Source organism: Panthera tigris, chromosome A1 (assembly GCF_018350195.1).
Source record: "Panthera tigris isolate Pti1 chromosome A1, P.tigris_Pti1_mat1.1, whole genome shotgun sequence".
NCBI classification, from domain to species: domain Eukaryota; kingdom Metazoa; phylum Chordata; class Mammalia; order Carnivora; family Felidae; genus Panthera; species Panthera tigris.
In genome coordinates this window covers 177,829,582-177,847,969 of record NC_056660.1, presented here as the reverse complement: position 1 = coordinate 177,847,969, position 18,388 = coordinate 177,829,582, and the positions used below count along the sequence as shown (strand labels likewise).

The 18,388-nt window shown below is 48.7% G+C and overlaps 1 protein-coding gene across 4 annotated transcripts in view; it reads left to right on the top strand.

Annotated features, from left to right (window-relative positions):
• The first annotated feature begins 1,800 nt into the window (after positions 1–1,800).
• KCNIP1 (potassium voltage-gated channel interacting protein 1) overlaps positions 1,801–18,388 on the top strand; it is a 339,287-nt gene continuing 322,699 nt past the window's right edge. For 2 of the 4 annotated variants that reach the window (XM_042992492.1, XM_042992499.1), the window contains exon 1: positions 1,909–2,042. In XM_042992492.1, the coding sequence (XP_042848426.1) occupies positions 1,931–2,042 (112 nt within the window). In that variant the 5' untranslated portion in view covers positions 1,909–1,930. Of the gene's footprint in view, positions 1,844–1,908; positions 2,186–18,388 lie in introns of those variants that run through there. The other 2 variants (XM_042992520.1, XM_007077647.3) reach the window with 2 other exon arrangements.

Below are 18,388 nucleotides of genomic sequence, written 5' to 3'. Positions count from 1 at the left end.
AGAGCACAGTGGGGGAGGGGCAGAGAGAGAGGGAGACACAGATTCTGAAGCAGGCTCCAGGCTCTGAGCTGTGAGCACAGAGCCCGACGCGGGGCTCAAACTCACAAGCCTTGAGATCATGACCTGAGCTGAAGTGGGATGCTTAACCGACTGAGCCACCCAGGCTCCCCTCCTTCTCTTTCTTCACACTTACCTGCCCTGTGTCTCCAGTCCACTAAGATTCTGCAAAGTGAAGAAAGTTCATCAGACCAATGGATTCTTAACAAGGTACGGTGCCTAATGATGAATCCACTTCACCGTGAGGTTGGGAGGGCACTGACCTTGTGTGTCCAGTTGGCCTGGCTTGGTGTTTTCTACATCCTGGGAGCTTGGTTAATATTGGATATGTGAATAAGTGAACAAAAGACATTAACATTCCCAGATACTATGTGCATTTTAACTGGCACCTTCGATGCCTTAAGGCAAAGAGTGAACAGTGTGTCAATTTCAAGCCCTAAGACATCAAGCATGATGGGATATTTTCTGTCACAATGTCTTTCTCTGTACATGCTGTGACTTTTACCATGCTGGTGAGTCAGAGCATGCAGGCCACTTTGGGGCTCTGTGCTTGTTGGCTGTCTCCAGGGTCTGGTCTTGGAGCTGAGCTTTGATGGTGACCCCCGCTAAGGGCTGAGGTTTGCTTCAAGATTCACTTCCACGTGAGTCATGTAAGATGGGGAAGAAACCAGACAGGGAGCATGAGTTCACTTATCTGGCATTTTGTCAACTGGCAGTCAGTCCATCCTCCGGCCCTTAAGCAATCTGCTCTTCTCCAACATCCCAGCGAAGCAGATAACAGGGAGACAAGAGAGGAAGACTTTCCCAGGGCATAGCGTAGTTCAGCTGAAAGTAGATTTCATACCTGCTGTTCATGTGGCCACCGTGCACAGACAGTGCCCATGCTGATGGCCCAGGAGGACCTTTTGAATCACCAAGGAAAGTAAAATGTGAACGTCATGGGAGAGGTTCAGGCCCTGTGGGGGGGATGGGGTGGGGGGGTGGGGGTGGGATGAGACGTCCTGCGAGGTCCCTTCTGACCTGTACAGTCTGTGGGACTGAACAGCAACCAGACTTTTTATTAAATGTATTTTCACCCTGGACTTGATATTTGCATATCGCCTTGCAGTTTTACTTCTAAGAGTATTTTACTGTAATCAAATCAAATTCCCTTGTGGCATTTCTGAGGAACACTCTCATCATCCAGGCAAGTCCTAATTGCACTCCTATCCTAATGAGAGCGCAGACTCTTGCCACGCAGCCGACTTTGAGAGGCGGGGGCGGGGGGGGGGGGTGGGCCTCGAGCCGAGCTGGAGGCAGTCGAGGCATTGGCCTTCCAAGTCACGGAGGCAGCCACCCCTGCTGCAGGTGCCCAAGGAACCGCACAGGCCAGCTCGCCGGGGCTCCGGCTCAGCCCGACTTCATGATGCAAACCAGGCTCCTCGGCTGCTGCCTGTAAACTTTCCACTGAGTGCCGAGCCGCGGCTTTCGGCTCTGTGGGGAGTTCACCCACATCCCGATCAAGGCAGGGAGAATTGATCTATTAGATTAACCTGGAAGGAAAGAGCGGGAGAGCAAGCAGGAGCTGCTGAGCGGAGTGTTTCTGCGTAGCTGTCCCCTCCCTTCTGACTCGAGTATTAATTGCTACATTACCACTGCCATGTAAGAAAGACAGCAAAGCCTGGGAGAGCTCCAGCTGCTCCCTCCCTGCTCCGCTCAGCCTCACTCCTCCTTGGTGCCTTCGGAGCACCCTGTGCCCTGGCAGTGTGTCCCGCTCCCAGCCCTGGCATCCCGAGGTCCTCGCCTGGTGAGGACTTGAGTGGACAGCAGGAGGGGGTGGAGGGAGGGAGGGAGGGAGGAAGGGAGCAAACATCGTGCCCTGCAGGCTTTCTGGATGCAGAAGCCAGACTCACTGCAGAGGCAGCTGTTCTGTTCCCAGAGCTTCTGGGGTACATCCGGCTCTCAGGGGTTGCCTAGGCGGGCTCCAAGTTCCAGGATCGCGCAAGGTGGGTGCCTTCCCTTCTGGGCGCTCACAGCAGAGTCTACCTTCCCTCTGCCACCATGAGCGGCTGTTCCAAAAGATGCAAGCTTGGGTTCGTGAAATTTGCCCAGACCATCTTTAAGCTCATCACTGGGACCCTCAGCAAAGGTAGGGAGCCTGGCCTTGACCCTCGTCTTGTGTCTTAATGTGGTCTGGCTGGCCAAAGTAGCAAGTGCCTTGGTGTGGCGACTGTGGCCGTTCTGGTGTGCCGGGGTCTCAGAGGAGGGTGGGGGGAAATGGGTGGCTGGGATTCGGGGTCGCTGGCAACCTGGGCTCAGGCTCTGAGCAGGCAGGCACCGTGCCAGGGAGCTCAGCCGGCCGTAATTGCCTGGAACTTTGGAAATGGATTTGGTGGTGTGTGACTGATTGGTTACAGGCGAGCAGAGGGACAGAGCCCTTCCCAGAGCACTGGAAGCTGCTTAGCGTGACTAGAGTTTCAAGAAGTTATCCAGGGAGCGTTGTGTCTTGTTGATAAAGGAGAGATTTGATGCGGTGGGCTGGGAGTAATTCTGCAGAACAGAGACGTTTGAGGAGGCCAGCAGGAGATGGCAGCAGGACTGGGATCCACCATGCCCTGGTGAACACAGGATTCGGATTCCCATCAGCTCTGGGTCTGGTGTGCCAAGAGCTTTCTCTCACTGAGTCCCAGGGTCCTGCGTTTCTGGGGCTTTGTTCATCATTCTGCTTTCCGGGACCCCTGTCACTCTGCGGACCCTGCCTACGTCAATGTCTGCCTTCTCTACTTCTCCAAGAACTGGGGCGGCAGGGGGTTGGCAGGTTCTACTCCCTAGGCGGCCCAGAAAGGGTAGTTGTGAAGGGGCCCTGGGACCGTGTGTACACAAGTCAGCCCCAGAGGCTGAGGAGGGAAGGCTGACTTCTCAGGGCCATTCCTATCTCTGGAGCCCCCTATTACACTATGCCAGGGAGGGCGAGGCGCTCAGAGAGACTCTGGCAAACTTTCTGGAGATAACATTTAAAGAGAGAGCAGCAGCATGACGTGGTTTCACTGGCTGAAAAAAAGTCTTTAAATATTCATGCCCTCTTTCAGGAGGAAAGAGTCTTTGGGGGAGATGCATTGGAAGCAGCAGAGAGGGTATTCAGGGAAGGAGGGAAGGACACAAACCCTTGACTGGGATTTGTTTTAAATGACAAGAAGAGAAGATAAAGGCTGCCTGTGGCCAGCTCTGATGACCTGGGGCAGGTGCTCCGGGCAGGCAGGTGTGGGAGGGAGGGACTTGGTGAGGTTTGCCTCTCTCCTTTCTCGGCACCCCTGCTCTGTCCCCACTACACTCCTGAAAGAGGGCGCTGCCCCCCAGGACCCTCAGGGAGACCGACAGCCCAATGCTGAGGGTCAGGCTGTGGGCAGATTTACTAGGGCCCCTGTAGGATGGACGGAGGTGAGGAGGAGAGAGCCAGGCTTAGAGGATGGCACAGAGTCCTCGCCGAAATTCAATCCTTCCAGACAAATGGGATTTTCTCCCCGCGTCATGGATTCCAGGATCTCAGGGGACGAGGGATGAGGGGCAGCCTCTGATTCCCAGAGGTTTCGCAAAAAGAGCTTTGACCCGGACTCAGGAAACCTAGGTCTCAACTCTGGCTTTACTCCCCATGCAAGCCGCAGCCTCTCTGAGCCTCAGTTTCCTCATCTGCAAAATGAGTCCATTACCTGCCATCTGTCTACCTCCCAGCCCTGTCGAAAGGATCCAGGGAAGCCGAGACACGGGATCCCTCTGCAGATGGCATTGCAATGAGCAGACGGGAGGGAGCCGTCAGGGACTGAGATGGACGTGGGTCTGGAGAGGGTGACCCAGGCCATGCCGTCTGCAGGACCAGGGTCAAAGGGCCTTTAATGTAGCTGACCACAGGTGAGTCTGTGCACTCCAGGCAGCACCAGAGGGAGAGAGAGATCACAGCAATAAGGGTCAGTGTGAGAAAGTGAGTCAATAAGGGAGAGAGCACGTGCAAAAGTGTGGGGGGTGGGAGGGAGAGGGAGAGAGAGAGAGAAAGTGGATAGATGGCTATTTGAATTTGAATAAGTGAGCAGGAAGATACTGTCTTCTGCATATTTGCCTACAATCATTCGCTTAACATTTATTGACTGAGCACCTACCCTGTGCCACGCTAATTGCTGGACACTGGACACACAGAGAAGATGACACAAGTCCTCCATCCAGCAATGTGCATGCTGTGGGAGCACAGGCTGAATGCACAGACCTCAGCTGAGACGAGGAGGGCAGAACCGGGCAGGTAGAAGCAGGTTGGCACTAGCAGAGAGCGGCATGGAGTGCCGGCCTCTGCAGAGAAACCAGGCAGGATGGCCCCCTCCCTCGCCTCAGAATCCCAGAGACTAAGATCTGTGGGACACAGAAAGGGCTCCACGGGACCCACACTGGGGACCTAGTGGCCACCTGGCCTTTCTCCGACCAGCCTCCTTACTGAGTTTCCTATAGCCAGGGCTCAGGGAGGCGGCCCCCAGCGGGTACCAGGGCAGGATTGTGTTTCTGCAGTCTGCAGCGAGCACCGAGTGTTTACACAGCCCTGGCTCTGTGCCAGGCACGCGCTGGGAAACTGCTGTTCTGCCCAACCCAGGTGTTTGCTAAATATTTGTTAAATAAATGACTGTAGGAGCAGAGCCAGGACTGGAGCAGGGGGAGCAAAGAAAGGTCTTTCTTATGCATAGGCCAGCCCTGGGTGACTAGATTAGACCCTAGGTGGACACATGACATTAGTTTAATGATTGTTGGGTTTGTGATTTCCCTTACTCCTTACTCATTGCACTGAGCCCTCACTTCGCAATAATCCAACGCTTAGGAGGATTTTTCTTTCTCCCTTCCAGAACTGAGGAATGTAGAGGTGCCTGCGTGGCTCAGTTAAGTGTCCGGCTCTTGATTTCGGCTCAGGTCCTGCCCTGCATCGGGCTCCATGCAGAGCCTGCTTGGGATTCTTTTCCTCCTTCTCTGTCTGCCCCTCCCCTGCTCTCTCTCTCTCTCTCTCTCTCTCTCAATAAATAGACAAACATTAAAAAAAAAAAGAAGAAGAACTGAGGAATGTAAAGTTTTGATAGGACCAGGTACCTGCTGCTGGTCGTGGGGACAACTCGTTATTTCTTACCTGCCTTGGAAATACCTGGAGAACAAGGAGAGCCCATGACCACCCCTCCCCGTCCTTCCATTCCTGGATCACAGCCACCTGCCCCTGATTTTAGCACCCCTTTCCCACTGGTCTAAGCTAAAGGTGGCCCAGACTTTTCACAGGTGCCCTTTTCAGAGATGAACTGATCAGGTCCTCTTGCTCACACATCTCCTTGACCTTGAGCTTTTCCTTTACAAGCTCTGATCACAATCTGCGATCCCCGTTCCTTTTAAAAACATGTTTGCTAAAGGCTGTCTTCCCTGCTGGACTTCAGCCCTCTGAGGGCAGGGATCACAGAGGACCCGGTGCCCAGAGCTACTTGTCATGTGCCTGGCCTGCAGTGACTGCTTCACCAATAGCATTAAACGGACGAAGCAGCAACTCAGGGCACAGACACTGGTTGAGGGTCCCCAGAAGATTTTAGACTGTGAGCTTTCTAGAAGTCACCGTTCAAGCTCCTGTCCCAGAGGCGCTCAGTAAAGGCTCTCTGTACTCTGTCCAGCTGCAGGACCTGAATCTGTGGCCAGAAGGTGAGCCTCCAGCCAGACAAATCATTCAGAACCATGCCTGAGCTTTCTCGGTATCTCAGGAAGGGCATTTAATTGTCCCCACGAGGGGAGGCTGTGCAGGGGAAGATCTGGCACACCCACCCCTGCCCCTTCAGCTCTACTTTGATTTGTTTCACATACTGAATTTCTTTGAAATTTAAAGAACAAGTTTCTCTCGCTTTAAAAAAAAAAATTTGTAAACCAATTATGCAGAGGAAAGGACAATTGGTTGCCAGACTGGGACATCCTTGGGTCCCCCACACACTGGCAAGGAAGTCTCCTGCAGGGTCCTTCACCTCTCTGGCCTCAGCTACCTAATCTACAAAATGGAATCACAATGTCCTCTTTATAGGCTTAAACAAGGTTGTGTATGTAAAGCTCTCTGCATATTAAGCACTCAGGAAATGTTTGTTGATGTGACTGCAGTTATTAGCTGATACTCAAGACTGTGAGCGCCTCAGGGCAGAGACTCCATCTCACTAACTGCTTGTTTCTTCAGCGCTGGCACAGACTCTCAGAGTGGCCTCTCTAGAACATTCGATTCCCCTCTCCAGAACTTGCTTTCCTAAGGCCCCACCTAGTGATTGTGCTAAGACTGACCTTTGAGACATTTCCCACACCCGATTAGCTTATTAGATTAGATGTTAATAGCATGATTCCCAGAGCTGGGCCCTCCCCTGCTCTTTGAGCAGACACCCGGCTTGAATGCCTAGTTAAGCCACGGGTGGGAACAGAAGTTGTTCAGGCTCCACTCTGGTTGGGGAGGTTTAAAAGCCCATCTCCTTCTGTACTTTGGGAACTCATCCGTCACCCCAGGCACAGATGGTGAAGCCAAAGCCAGCAGGAGGGAAGAATCCAATCCAGGAGAGCTTCTAGTTGTCCAGGCCACCCGCACGGCTGCAGGGTGGGGAGGGGGTGGGAGGGCTGACCTTGTATGATTTATCTCAAGGACAATGCCCCGGAGCCCCGACTCCCCTCTCCCACGCAGTCAGTTGTTTCTTTCTGTGCTTCAGACCTGTCAGAGACATACTGTTCTTCTTGCCTCTTCCCCTCAAGAAACTAACCTTGAACTTGGCTCTGCCTTCAGGCAGGCCCAGCTTGAGTCCCAGCTCTGTCATCTACCAGCTGTGTGAGCTTGGGTGAGGTACACAGCCTCCCTAAGCCAAGGTTCCTCACTTTTAATTGGAGATAATAACAGTACCAACAGCACAAGGTTGTTTTCTAATTCAGTGAGGATGATGCAGATGGCAGGGCAAGTGGTGACCCTGAACTTGCAGGGAGCTGAGGGTGAGTCCCTCCTTAACCTTTGGGCCCTAGGCACCTCTCTTTTCTTGCCCCAGTCCTGACCCTCGGAGTAGGTATTGCAATCACCATTTTAACACATAAGGAAATTGACCTTTAATTAAGCCAGATGGCCTAGCTGGAAGTAAGTGGCAGAGTTGGCGTTGAAACCCAGGTCCCCCTGGGGCCAAGACCAGGTGCTCCATGCCAGGGAGCTGGAGAAGACACCCCAGAGGGGATCTATCACTGGCAAAGAGTGCCCCCAGCTTCCCACCAATTTTGTAGACGGTTTGCCAAGGACTGTCATACCAGCTGGGGCCTTTTAAGGAAGCCACCCGTCTTCCAAAGGCTGGTGACAAATTCCTTAATGTGGCGTGGCCTGGGTTAAGAAATAAGCTTTATGGAGAAGAGAACACTCTGCAGGCCAAGGTCAGCAAGACATCTAGATACACACTCTTCCAACATCACCGTCACCTCTCAGGCAGTTACACTGGGGCCAGGGCACCCATGTTGAATGGGCTCCAAGTCCATGAGGGACCCTCTCCACCATGCTCCTCACATGCAAGTGTGAGGAGTGGTCATGTCAGTGTGGAAATACACAGAGTTTTAGGCACCAGACACTCTGGAATTAAGAGACTCACCGTTTACTAGAATTCTCTGGGAAAGCAACGGCCCTGACCCTGGGAACCTTGGGGCCTGTGAGATGTTACAGAGCCCTCTGTGAAAAGGAGGATACCACCTGTCCCATGAGAAGCTCAGCTTGTGTGCACTTCCCTTTGCTGGGGCAGGAGCGAGTCCCCACCATCCCAGGTCATAGCTAGCTCCTGTCCTGGCAGTGCAAGCCAGCACTGGGTCATGTTAGGACAGCTCTACTCCCGGGTTCCTTCCAGGAACCTCTGAGTGCTGTCTGTGCCTTGTCATAGGCAGAGAGTTCAGTTGCTGGGGGTTCTGGTCCATGCCTGCCCCTTCAGTCACAGTCAGCCTCTGCCAGGGTGGGGAATAAGCCTGCCTGTCTTCTCATCCTTGCCCCCCTACGCCATGCCCATCACTCCCTCACCCATTTGGCTGGCCACGCGCTCTCTGGGGTCCCCTAAGTCCCATAGCAGAGGAAGGTGGGGACTCTCCCCACCAGCCCAGGCTGTTCCTCTTTAGGGCCACCAAGCCTCTCTTCCAGATAACCCTGACAGTAGGCAGGAATAATTTGTTCAGGGCTGCTTATCCTGGCACTGCTGCACACACATCCTATTAATTTCAGGACCACGGGGAGTGGCTAGTTTGTTCCAAATTAAAAGTAGCTAGAAATGGGCCCCTCTGGCAGGGGGGAGGGACACTGTGGGCTATGATATTAAGACAAGGGTGGAGTGGATCAAGTCATGTCTTAACTGGTCTTTGGAGACCTGGAGGTCACTTACCATGCCAGTGTGACCTTCACCGTCCCCAGTCCTCACAGGGTTACAGAATCTTCCAGGCACAGAATCCTTGAGAGCTGTTGATTCCCAAGTGTGGAGGTGGTCATGTGATGTAGCCAGGAAAGAAGGCTGCAAGATGCAGGGAAAGCCAAAGAATGGCTCTGGAGCCAGCCAGCCCTGGGTTCAAATCCTGCCACTGCCTCACAGGATAGCCTTGGACAAGGTATTTCCCATTTTGAGTCTATGTCCTCCTCTGGAAAGTGGGGCCAGTAATTCCTAGCACACAATGCTACCAGAAGACTGAACGAGATGGCGCATGTGACACGCACAGTACCTAGCACATAGCAGCTGCCTGGTAGAGGCCAGTTTCTGCCCTGTCTTCTTCTCGTGTTATGAGACCTTGCACTGGTAGCCAGGAGAAAGGAGGCATTGCTGAAAGGAGCGAGCTATGCATCAAGTCCTCTTCCAGCTCTTTTCCAGATGTGCTGCTCCTCCAAAGCCACCCCCTCACCCTGACCCCATCACTCTCGATTACAACTTCCGTAATCAAAAACTTGTCAACAGCTGAAATGATCCTTTTCATTTAGTGGTTTATGTGTTTCCTACCCAAGCCCCATGAGGACATGAGCCCTACAAAGGCTCATGTGTTGGGCTGGGCTTTCATTTTTTGAGTATCCAATGCATGTTGAATACACAGTGACTGAAAGCTTTCCCTGCCCAACAGCATCGGGCCATGTAGCTGGAGTTCCTTTTGGAGGCCTGGTCTCATCTTGCTGTTCTGAACTCTGTGCTGGAGGGTGACAGATGCGATCAATCAGAATGACCTTGATGACATGTTGGATCAGTGCAATCCAGACCAAATCCAAAGCTTTGACTCCCCTCCATCCCCGTTCTCATGTGCTCTGTGAGATTGGCCCCTTGGCAGCAGGCCCACACTGCCTGTCCACCACAGCTGACCAGTGTCCCCTCAGTGTCCATCTGTACCACAACCAGGAAGGCAGGGAGGAGGACCCAGGCTCTGAGGACCTCATGGAAGGGCAGAGGGTTGGGGAGAGGAAAGGAAGCAGAGATGAGATAACACAGGCTCCCCAGACCAGCTAGATAGAAGGGAGGCCAGGAAAAGATGTGAGGGAAGGCGTTTACCACCACCAGTTCTGCCCTCCCTGTATTCCTCACAGATCCCCAGTCTGGAAGCAGAAGAAAGCCTGCCTCCTGTTGGGGTGAGGGCAGGAAGACCATGAACACAAAGCCAACCCTGGTTGTCTCTGGTTAAAGCCACCATATGTCCAGTCCATGTTCTTGGACCTGCAGTGAATAACAGCTTTGGAGCCAAGCCTGAGTTCAAATTCAAATCTTCACATTTGCTTACTGAACAGGTGGCTTCCTTCTCTGGGCCTCAGTTTCTTCATCTCTAAAACGAGGGAGTTTCTGACTTTGAAGTTCCCATCCAATTTTAAAGTTTTAAGATTCGATACCAATAATCACAATTCCCATCACGGCTCCCGCTCTGGGCCTGACACCGCTCTAAGCACTGTGCATGCACCAGAATGTGTGAAGGCGGGAGCCCCAGTTAGGCCCATTTACAGATGAGAAATTTGGAGCCCCAGAAAGGGAAGGCCAGGCACTGAGTCACACACCCAGCATGGGACAGAGCTGTAAGTGGAAGTCAGGCTGTCTGTCTCCAAGTTCCGGCTTTGCCCCCCTCATTTCATGCCCTCCATTTCTAAAACTCAGATCCGGGATAGGAAAGCAATGAAGACAAAGCTGATGCCTTCCCAGTTTGGTCAAGATTTCTTTCAGAAATCAAGGTGTTAAGACTTCTGTTCTGACTGAAGCAACACAATTCTGGACAATTCCCCTGACACCCTAGTCCCCCGTCTATACTGCAAACCAACATTGGGGGCCATCTTTTCCAGGAAAACAACAGAAACTATGGGAGACCTGGACAGACAGCTCACACTACAAGCACAGGAAGGAAAAAAACAAAACAAAACAAAACAAAATAGCACCACCCTGCAAGCGTTCCTGTTCTAATGCCAGTCTGGCCAATTTCCACTTCTTGCTGGAAAGAGGTTGGTTGGAAGCAGAGGCAGAGAACTGGGCAGGAGTCAGGGAGAGAGATGTGATTCTGATGCTTGTGTCTGGAAGGCCAGGGTTAGCCTGCCCTAATTTTCTTTCCGTAATCTTTTGATTAACCCTGGACCAGTTTGGGTGGCATCATTCAAACATCTTTGCTTGGCAGGCAGAGCCAAGCCTAGGCTTGCTGCTCACTATCTGCAAACATCAGCTTGGAACCAGCTGTCATTCAGAGCCTGAGACAACAGGAGACACGCTGGGCCACAGGACACACTGACATCCTTGTGCTGGTTAACCCTGCCCATGCATCATTGCAAGCCCAGAAACAGCAGCCTGTCATTCCACACTCAACAGGAATCATGTAAAAAATAATAATTTCCATAATCCCTTGAGGGCTATTAATTTGCTGGGGCTTTCTGAGGATCCCTACCTTCAGTCCAATCTTAGCTGTAAGTTACCTATGCTCACTGTTCCCAGGATAGGAGAGGATGGAAGAGGTTGAATCACTTCCCAAGGTCACAGAGCCAAGACTGTGACTGAAGATTCCAAGCAGTGCTAAAGGAACACTCTCTAGGACAAATCTCTCAGCACTGTCACCCCCTGTTGTGGACTGAACTGTGCCACCTCCCCCAATTTATTTGTTGGAGCCCTAACCCCCAATGTAACTGTACTTGGAGGTAACACCTTAAAAGAGGTAATTAAGATTAAATGAGGTCACAGGGTGGGGTCCTGATCAGATAGGACTGGTGTCCTTTAAGAAGAAAGGCACACACAAAATCAAAGAGGACAGATTACAACCAACACTGCAGAAATACAAGCAATAATAAGAGAATATTCTGAGCAATTATATGCCAATAAATTAGGCAATCTAGAAGAAATGGACAAATTCCTAGAAACATATAAACTACTAAAACTGAAAGAGGAAGAAATAGAAAATTTGAACAGACCCATAACCGTAAAGAAATTGAATTAGTAATCAGAAATCTCCCAAAAAACAAGAGTCCAGGGCCAGATGGCTTTCCAGGGGAATTCTACCAAACATTTAAGGAAGCGTTAACACCTATTCTTTTGAAACTGTTCCAAAATATAGAAATGGAAGGAAAACTTCCAAACTCATTCTACAAGGCCAGCATTACCTTGATTCCAAACCAAAGACCCCACTAAAAAGGAGAACGTCAGACTAATTTCCCGGACAAACATGGAGGCAAAAATTCTCAACAAGATACTAGCCAACTGGATCCAACAATACACTGAAAGAATTATTTACCACAAACAAGTGGGATTTATACCTGGGATGCAGGGTTGGTCCAATATCTGCAAAACAATCAATGTGATACATCACATTAATAAAAGAAAGAATAAGAACCATATGATACTCTCAATAGATGTAGATAAAGCATTTGACAAAATACAGCATCCTTTCTTGATAAAAACCCTCAAGAAAGGAAGGATAGAAGGATCATACCCCAAGGTCATAAAAACCACATACAAAAGACCCACCACTAATATCATCCTCAATGGGGAAAAACTGAGACTTTTCCCCCTAAGGTCAGGAACACCACAGAGATGTCCACTCTTGCCACTGTTATTCAACATAGTATTGGAAGTCTTAGGCTTAGCAATCAGACAACACAAAGAAAAAAAAGGCATCCAAATTGGCAAGGAAGAAGTCAAACTTTCACTCTTAGCAGACAACATGATACTCTATATGGAAAACCCAAAAGATTCCACCAAAGACTGCTAGAACTCATCCATGAATACAGCAAAGTTGCAGGGTTATAAAATCAATGTGCAGAAATCGGTTGCATTTCTATACACAAATAATGAATCAGCAGAAAGAAAAATCAAGGAATCAATTCCATTTACAATTACACCAAAACCCATAAAATACCTAAGAATAAACCTAACCAAAGAGGTGAGAACCTATACAATGAAAACTATAGAAAGCTCATGAAACAAATTGAAGACACAAAAAAATGGAAAATATTCCATGCTCATGAATTGGAAGAACAAATATTGTTAAAATGTCAATATTACCCAAACCAGTCTACATATTCAGTGCAATCCCTATCAAAATAAAACCAACATTCTTCACGGAGCTAGAAAAAACAATCCTAAAATTTGTACAGAACTAGGAAAATTCCGGACTTCAAAATGTATTAGAAAGTTCCAGACAATTCCAGACTTCAAGATGTATTACAAAGCTGTAATCATCAAGACAGTATGGTATTGGCACAAAAACAGACACACAGATCAATGGAATAGAATAGAGAACCCAGAAATGGACCCACAAATATATGGCCAACTAGCCTTTGAAAAGGCAGGAAAGAATATCCAATGGAAAAAAGACAGTCTCTTTAGCAAATGGTGTTGGGAAAACTGGACAGCAACATGCAGAAGAATGAACCTGAACCACTTTCTTACACCAGACACAAAATTAAAGTCAAAATAGATGAAAGACTTAAATGTAAGGCAGGAAGCCATCAAAACCCTAGAGGAGAAAGCAGGCAAAAACCTCTTTGACCTCGGCCACAGCAACTTCTTACTCAACACGTCTTACTCAACACATCTGAGGCAAGGGAAACAAAAGCAAAAATGACCTATTGGGACCTCATCAAGATAAAAACTTTAGCATGGTGAAAAGAACAATCAGCAAAACTAAAAGGCTGCCGATGGAATGGGAGAAGATATTTGAAAATGACATATCAGATAAAGGGTTAGTATCCAAAATCTATAAAGAACTTATCAAACTCAACACGCAAAAAACAAATAACCCAGTGAAGAAATGAGCAAAAGACGTGAATAGACATTTTTCCAAAGAAGACATCCAGACAGCCAACAAACACATGAAAAAATGCTCAACAGCACTCACCATCAAGGAAATACAGATCTAAACCGCAATGAGACATCGCTGTCAGAACGGCTAACAACTCCGGCAACGACAGATGTTGGCGAGGATGCAGAGAAAGAGGACCCCTTTTGTACTGCTGGTGAGAATGCAAACTGGTGCAGCCACTTTGGAAAACAGTATGGAGGTTCCTCAAAAAATTTAAAATAGAACTACCCTACGACCCAACAATTGCACTACTAGGTTTTTATCCAAAGGATACAGGTGTACCGTTTCGAAGGGGCACATGCACCCCAATTTTTATTAGCAGCGCTATTGACAACAGCCCAAGTATGGAAAGAGCCCAAATGTCCATCGACTGACGAATGGATAAAGAAGCAGAGGTACACACACACACACACACACACACACACACACACACAATGGAGTATTACTCGGCAACCAAAAAGAATAAAATCTTGCCATTTGCAACAATGTGGCTGGAACTAGATGGTGTTATGTTAAGTGAAATCAGTCAGAGAAAGACAAATATCATATGGTTTCACTCATATGTGGAATTTAAGATACAAAACAGATGAACTTAAGGGAAGGGAAGCAAAAATAATATAAAAACAGGGAGGGGGCAAAACATAGGAGACTCTTAAATACAGAGAATAAACTCGGGGTTGCCAGAGGGGTTGTGGGTGGGGGGATGGGCTAAATAGACAAGGAGCATTAAGGAGGACACTTGCTGGGATGAGCACTGGGTGCTATATGTAGGGGATGAATCACTGAAATCTACTCTTGAAATCATTATTATACTATCTTCTAACTAACTTGCATGTAAATTAAAAAAAAAAGTTAAAAAATGTATTGAATTAGAAAATCATCCTCATTAAATACGTGTGTAAATAGAAAAAAAAAAGAAAGAAAAGCACACATAGAGCAAAGGCCACCTGAGGACTCAGCAAAAACACAGTGGTTTTCTGCAAACAAAGGACAGAGTTCTCACCAGAGAGGTCTCAACCCCGTCAGGACTTTGATCTTGGACTTCCAGCCTCCAGAACTATGAGAAAAAAATTTCTATGAAGTCACCCAGTCTGTAGTATCATGTTATGGCAACCCTAGAAAAAAAAGTAATCTACGCTCAGAGACAATTCTCTGCATAGCACCCTTTCCCATATTTTTTCTTGTAGTAAATACACACAACATAACATTTACCATTTTTACCATTTTTAGGTGTACAATTCAGTGTCATTAAGTACATTCACACTGTTGTGCAACCATCATCGCCATCCATCTCCAGAACTTTTCAGCATCCCAAACTGAAACTGTGTCCTCATTAAACACCAACTCTGCGTTCCCCCTCCCCCAGGGCTGGCAACCACCATGCCACTTTCTTTCTGTATAAATCAACCTATTCTAGGTACTGCATATTTGTCCTTTTGTGTCTGTCTTATTTCATTTAACAATGTTTTTAAGGTTCACCCATGTAGCATCAGAATTCCATTCCTTTTACAGGCTGAATAATGTTCTGTGTATGGATATACCATAATTTCTTTTATCCATTCGTCATTGCTATTCATCCACTCCCATATTTTTAAAATACAAAAGAGATCCCATTATCCTCTTGCTCACAACTCTGCCTCCAGTGGTTTCTTGACACATCTGGGGTCAAGTGCAGACTTTTCTCTGGGGCTGACAGGCTTTGCTTGGTCTTCTCTCTGCATTTCCGTCCTCCACTTCTGATCTTCTCCCTGCATTACACCCCAGTCACACCAGCGTTGTCAGCCTCTGGACCCACACAGCTCCTGTCACCTCCACTGGACACTGGAGCTCACCTGGCTCTGTCTAGCACATCCCCTCCTGTGCAGCACTCCTTCCTCATCTTCCCCACCAACACACATACACACACACACACACACACACACACACACACACCAGGCACTTTCTGTCTGCTGACACCACCTTGTTTTTCCGCATAACATTCACTGCTCATGCAATGACATTACACATTGATTCACCTGCTTCCGGTCTGGTTTGCCCACTAAGAGTGGGAACATGAGGGCAGGGACTGTTCTGGCCATCACCGCTTTCCCAGCAGTTGAGGCAGGGCCTGACACATAGCAGGACTCACTGGAAGCTGAGGGGTTGACAAGGCAGGTGAGAAGCCCAAGGCCCAGGAGAAAACCACCCAGAAAGTGGGCAGCAAAACTGGTCTTGAATCTGAGCCTCTGAATCTTTTTTTTCCCCAGAGGCTCTGCCCTGCCTTCCTGTTAAAGAGCCTGGTTCTGTATTCCACCTTCCCATGTCTGTCTGTCCATCCACACTTACCCTTTGGTAAGCCCACCAGTAATCCTGCAATAGGGCATGAGGGTTTGAGCCATTTGTGTGACTCCTTAGCACCCCCATCCTGAAAACTGTCCTTTCCTGTCACTGCAGCTATGGGCCATTTAGCTAATCTTTGATTTATTCTTCCCACGGAAAGAAGGTAGTGTTGCCACAGGGAAAGGACTGGCACTATTTTTATTTTCCAGTCTGCCCTCTGCTCCATTCGGCTAAGAGGCCCCTCTGTGGGTATGTGAAGTGACCAGTCACCCGCAAAGGCCACTGGAGGCTACAGACAGGGCTGGCTCCCGCTGCCCCAGTGCTCTAGCCCTTGGGTATCCAGGATTTTCTGGGAACATGATTTTTGGGGTTCATCGGACTCTAAAGCCAACTATTACCCTTTGGAAGCCATTTGACCTTCGGAAGTTCCATACCTCTTTGAGTCTTGCTTTCTGCTGGAAAGTGGACACAATATCAGTCTTGCAGGTTTATTGAGGTCATGCACATAAGTGTTTCATGCAGTGCTGTGTCAGATAAAGAGCTCACAAATGATCACCTGTTTTTGCTTTTATGTGTTATTGCTGTTTATAAGGACTGAGGTTATGTCTCCTCTCATCAGTTGCCTAGTCAAAACCTCTTGGGTCTCAGAAAATGGCTGGTTGACTGAAATCACCCATGTGGGCCAGAAGAGAGTCAGAGACTTCTCCAACATTCTCTTCGCCTTCCCTTTCCCTATCTAGAATCTGATAGCCAGTGGCAGAGTTTTACTCTAGGCAGTTGGGACAGGAGGGCCAGCACTCCATTCAGAGAATGAGCTTAACATGCAGAGTCTTCAAAACTCATTCAGTCCAGTCCCTCCCCTGGCCCTGCCCATTCACGAGTGAGCACTCTCCCCCTGGTGAAAGATAGACGGGCGGCAGTGAAACCCGAGCCCTATATGCTTCAGAAGCCTAAAACCGGAATGTTCAATGTTCATCTCTTATGGCCTGGGTCAGACTCCCCTAAGGACACCTCCACCCTGGAGGCAGGAAATTGGGCCCCAAATCTCAAAGCTTCAAGGGCTCTGGCAGGACATTTAGCAAATGTGGTGAACTGAAGGCCGGAAACTAAACAGGACCTGCCACTGCTTGCCGGCCTGTCTCACTGGGCCCTGTGATGTAGAAGGGAAGCTGGCATGTGGCTCCCCAGCACTAACCAGTGCCTGTGCTTTGTACTTTGGACTCTGAGGTCCTCCTCAGCAAGCTGCCAAGAGCCTGGTGGTGGCCAGCATGTGAAGGGAAGATGAGGCCACTCAGGCAAGTGACCAGCATGAGGCTCTCCTAACACTCCACCCCTCAACCTCTTTGGTGTACAGGTGGGAAAACTGAGGCCAGAGCAAGGAACACCCTTGACCTAGGTACCTTGAGGCAGAGTCTGGGTGCTGGCAGCCAGGGACACAGGGATGAAGAGGTGTGGCCACCCAGCAGATGGGCTCTACAAGTCCACACAGTGACTTAGGCTGAGACAGGGCAAGGGCCCTTGTCTCTTTAGCTGTGACTCTGCATTCTTGACCTTGTGCCCACTTCTCTAGCAGGGCCTCCCAAATCTCTCTTCCTTGCTCTGTCTTGTCTCTTAAGTTCCAGGCCTGTAGGAGACTCTCCAGCTGAATTGTGAGCTCATGGGAGACAGGGGCCATATCTTAGTTATTTAAGAATGCTCAACACTCACCCCAAGGCCTGGTACAGAGTAGGGGCTCAAAAGATGGGTGAATGAAGAAAGGAAGGAAAGAGGAAGGGAGGGAGGGAGGGAGGATAGATCATAAACCCTTCTATTTAAATGCCTTCTTCCTGTGGCCTCTACTCAACCCTTGTAAAAACAAAGCGGACCTCTGTCTCCTGATTTCTCTCTGTTTCCCTCAGTATGTCCCCAGTCTTGCACCCTGAAGTTATCTTGCCAACTAAATCCTATTATCATTTCTTTCCAGTGTTTCTCCTGTCATTCTCTTTCCATCCTCAGCACAATCCCTGAAGTCTAAACCCTCTTCATGTCTTAGCTGCAGCTGCCTGCCAACTGCATTTCTTCCCATTTCTCCCTCTCCTGTCCTCTCCAAACCAGACAGAGAGATAGTCCACCCAACTCTTTGACCCTGGAGCCCTACATCTAGAAATCCGTTCTAAGCAGATGATCAGACATGTGCACAGAGACCATCACGCAAGAGTGTTCATCATGGTATTACATTTTAATAGTGAACAATTGGAGATAATCTAAACTTCAGTTTAAAAAAGAGTGGGTTACCAACATTTTGGTTCATCTACCTGATGGAGTAATATTACATCTTTGAAAAAGTATTTTGAGGACCACTTAAAAACAAGCAGATATTCTACTAGGTAAAAAAAAAAATGGGGGTACAAAACTGTATGTACAATGAGGTTCCAATCTGTGAATAGATATGTGCACAGAAAAGGGAAATAGAAAAGAAATAAACTGAAATCTTGGCATGGGTTTTAGTTGGACTTAAGGGTTATTTTTTGAAGTTCTTCCTGATACTTATCTGTATCACCTACGTTGTCTTCAATAAACATGTATATTTAATCAGACCATAAAGAAATCATTTGCTGAATAAACATCTTCAGGTTTTTAATTCTTCTCAAGACCTTCAATGAAAGTTGTGCCTTCCCTGGCACTACACCACGGCCTTCCTGTCCACGCTGGAACACGCCCTGAACTTCTA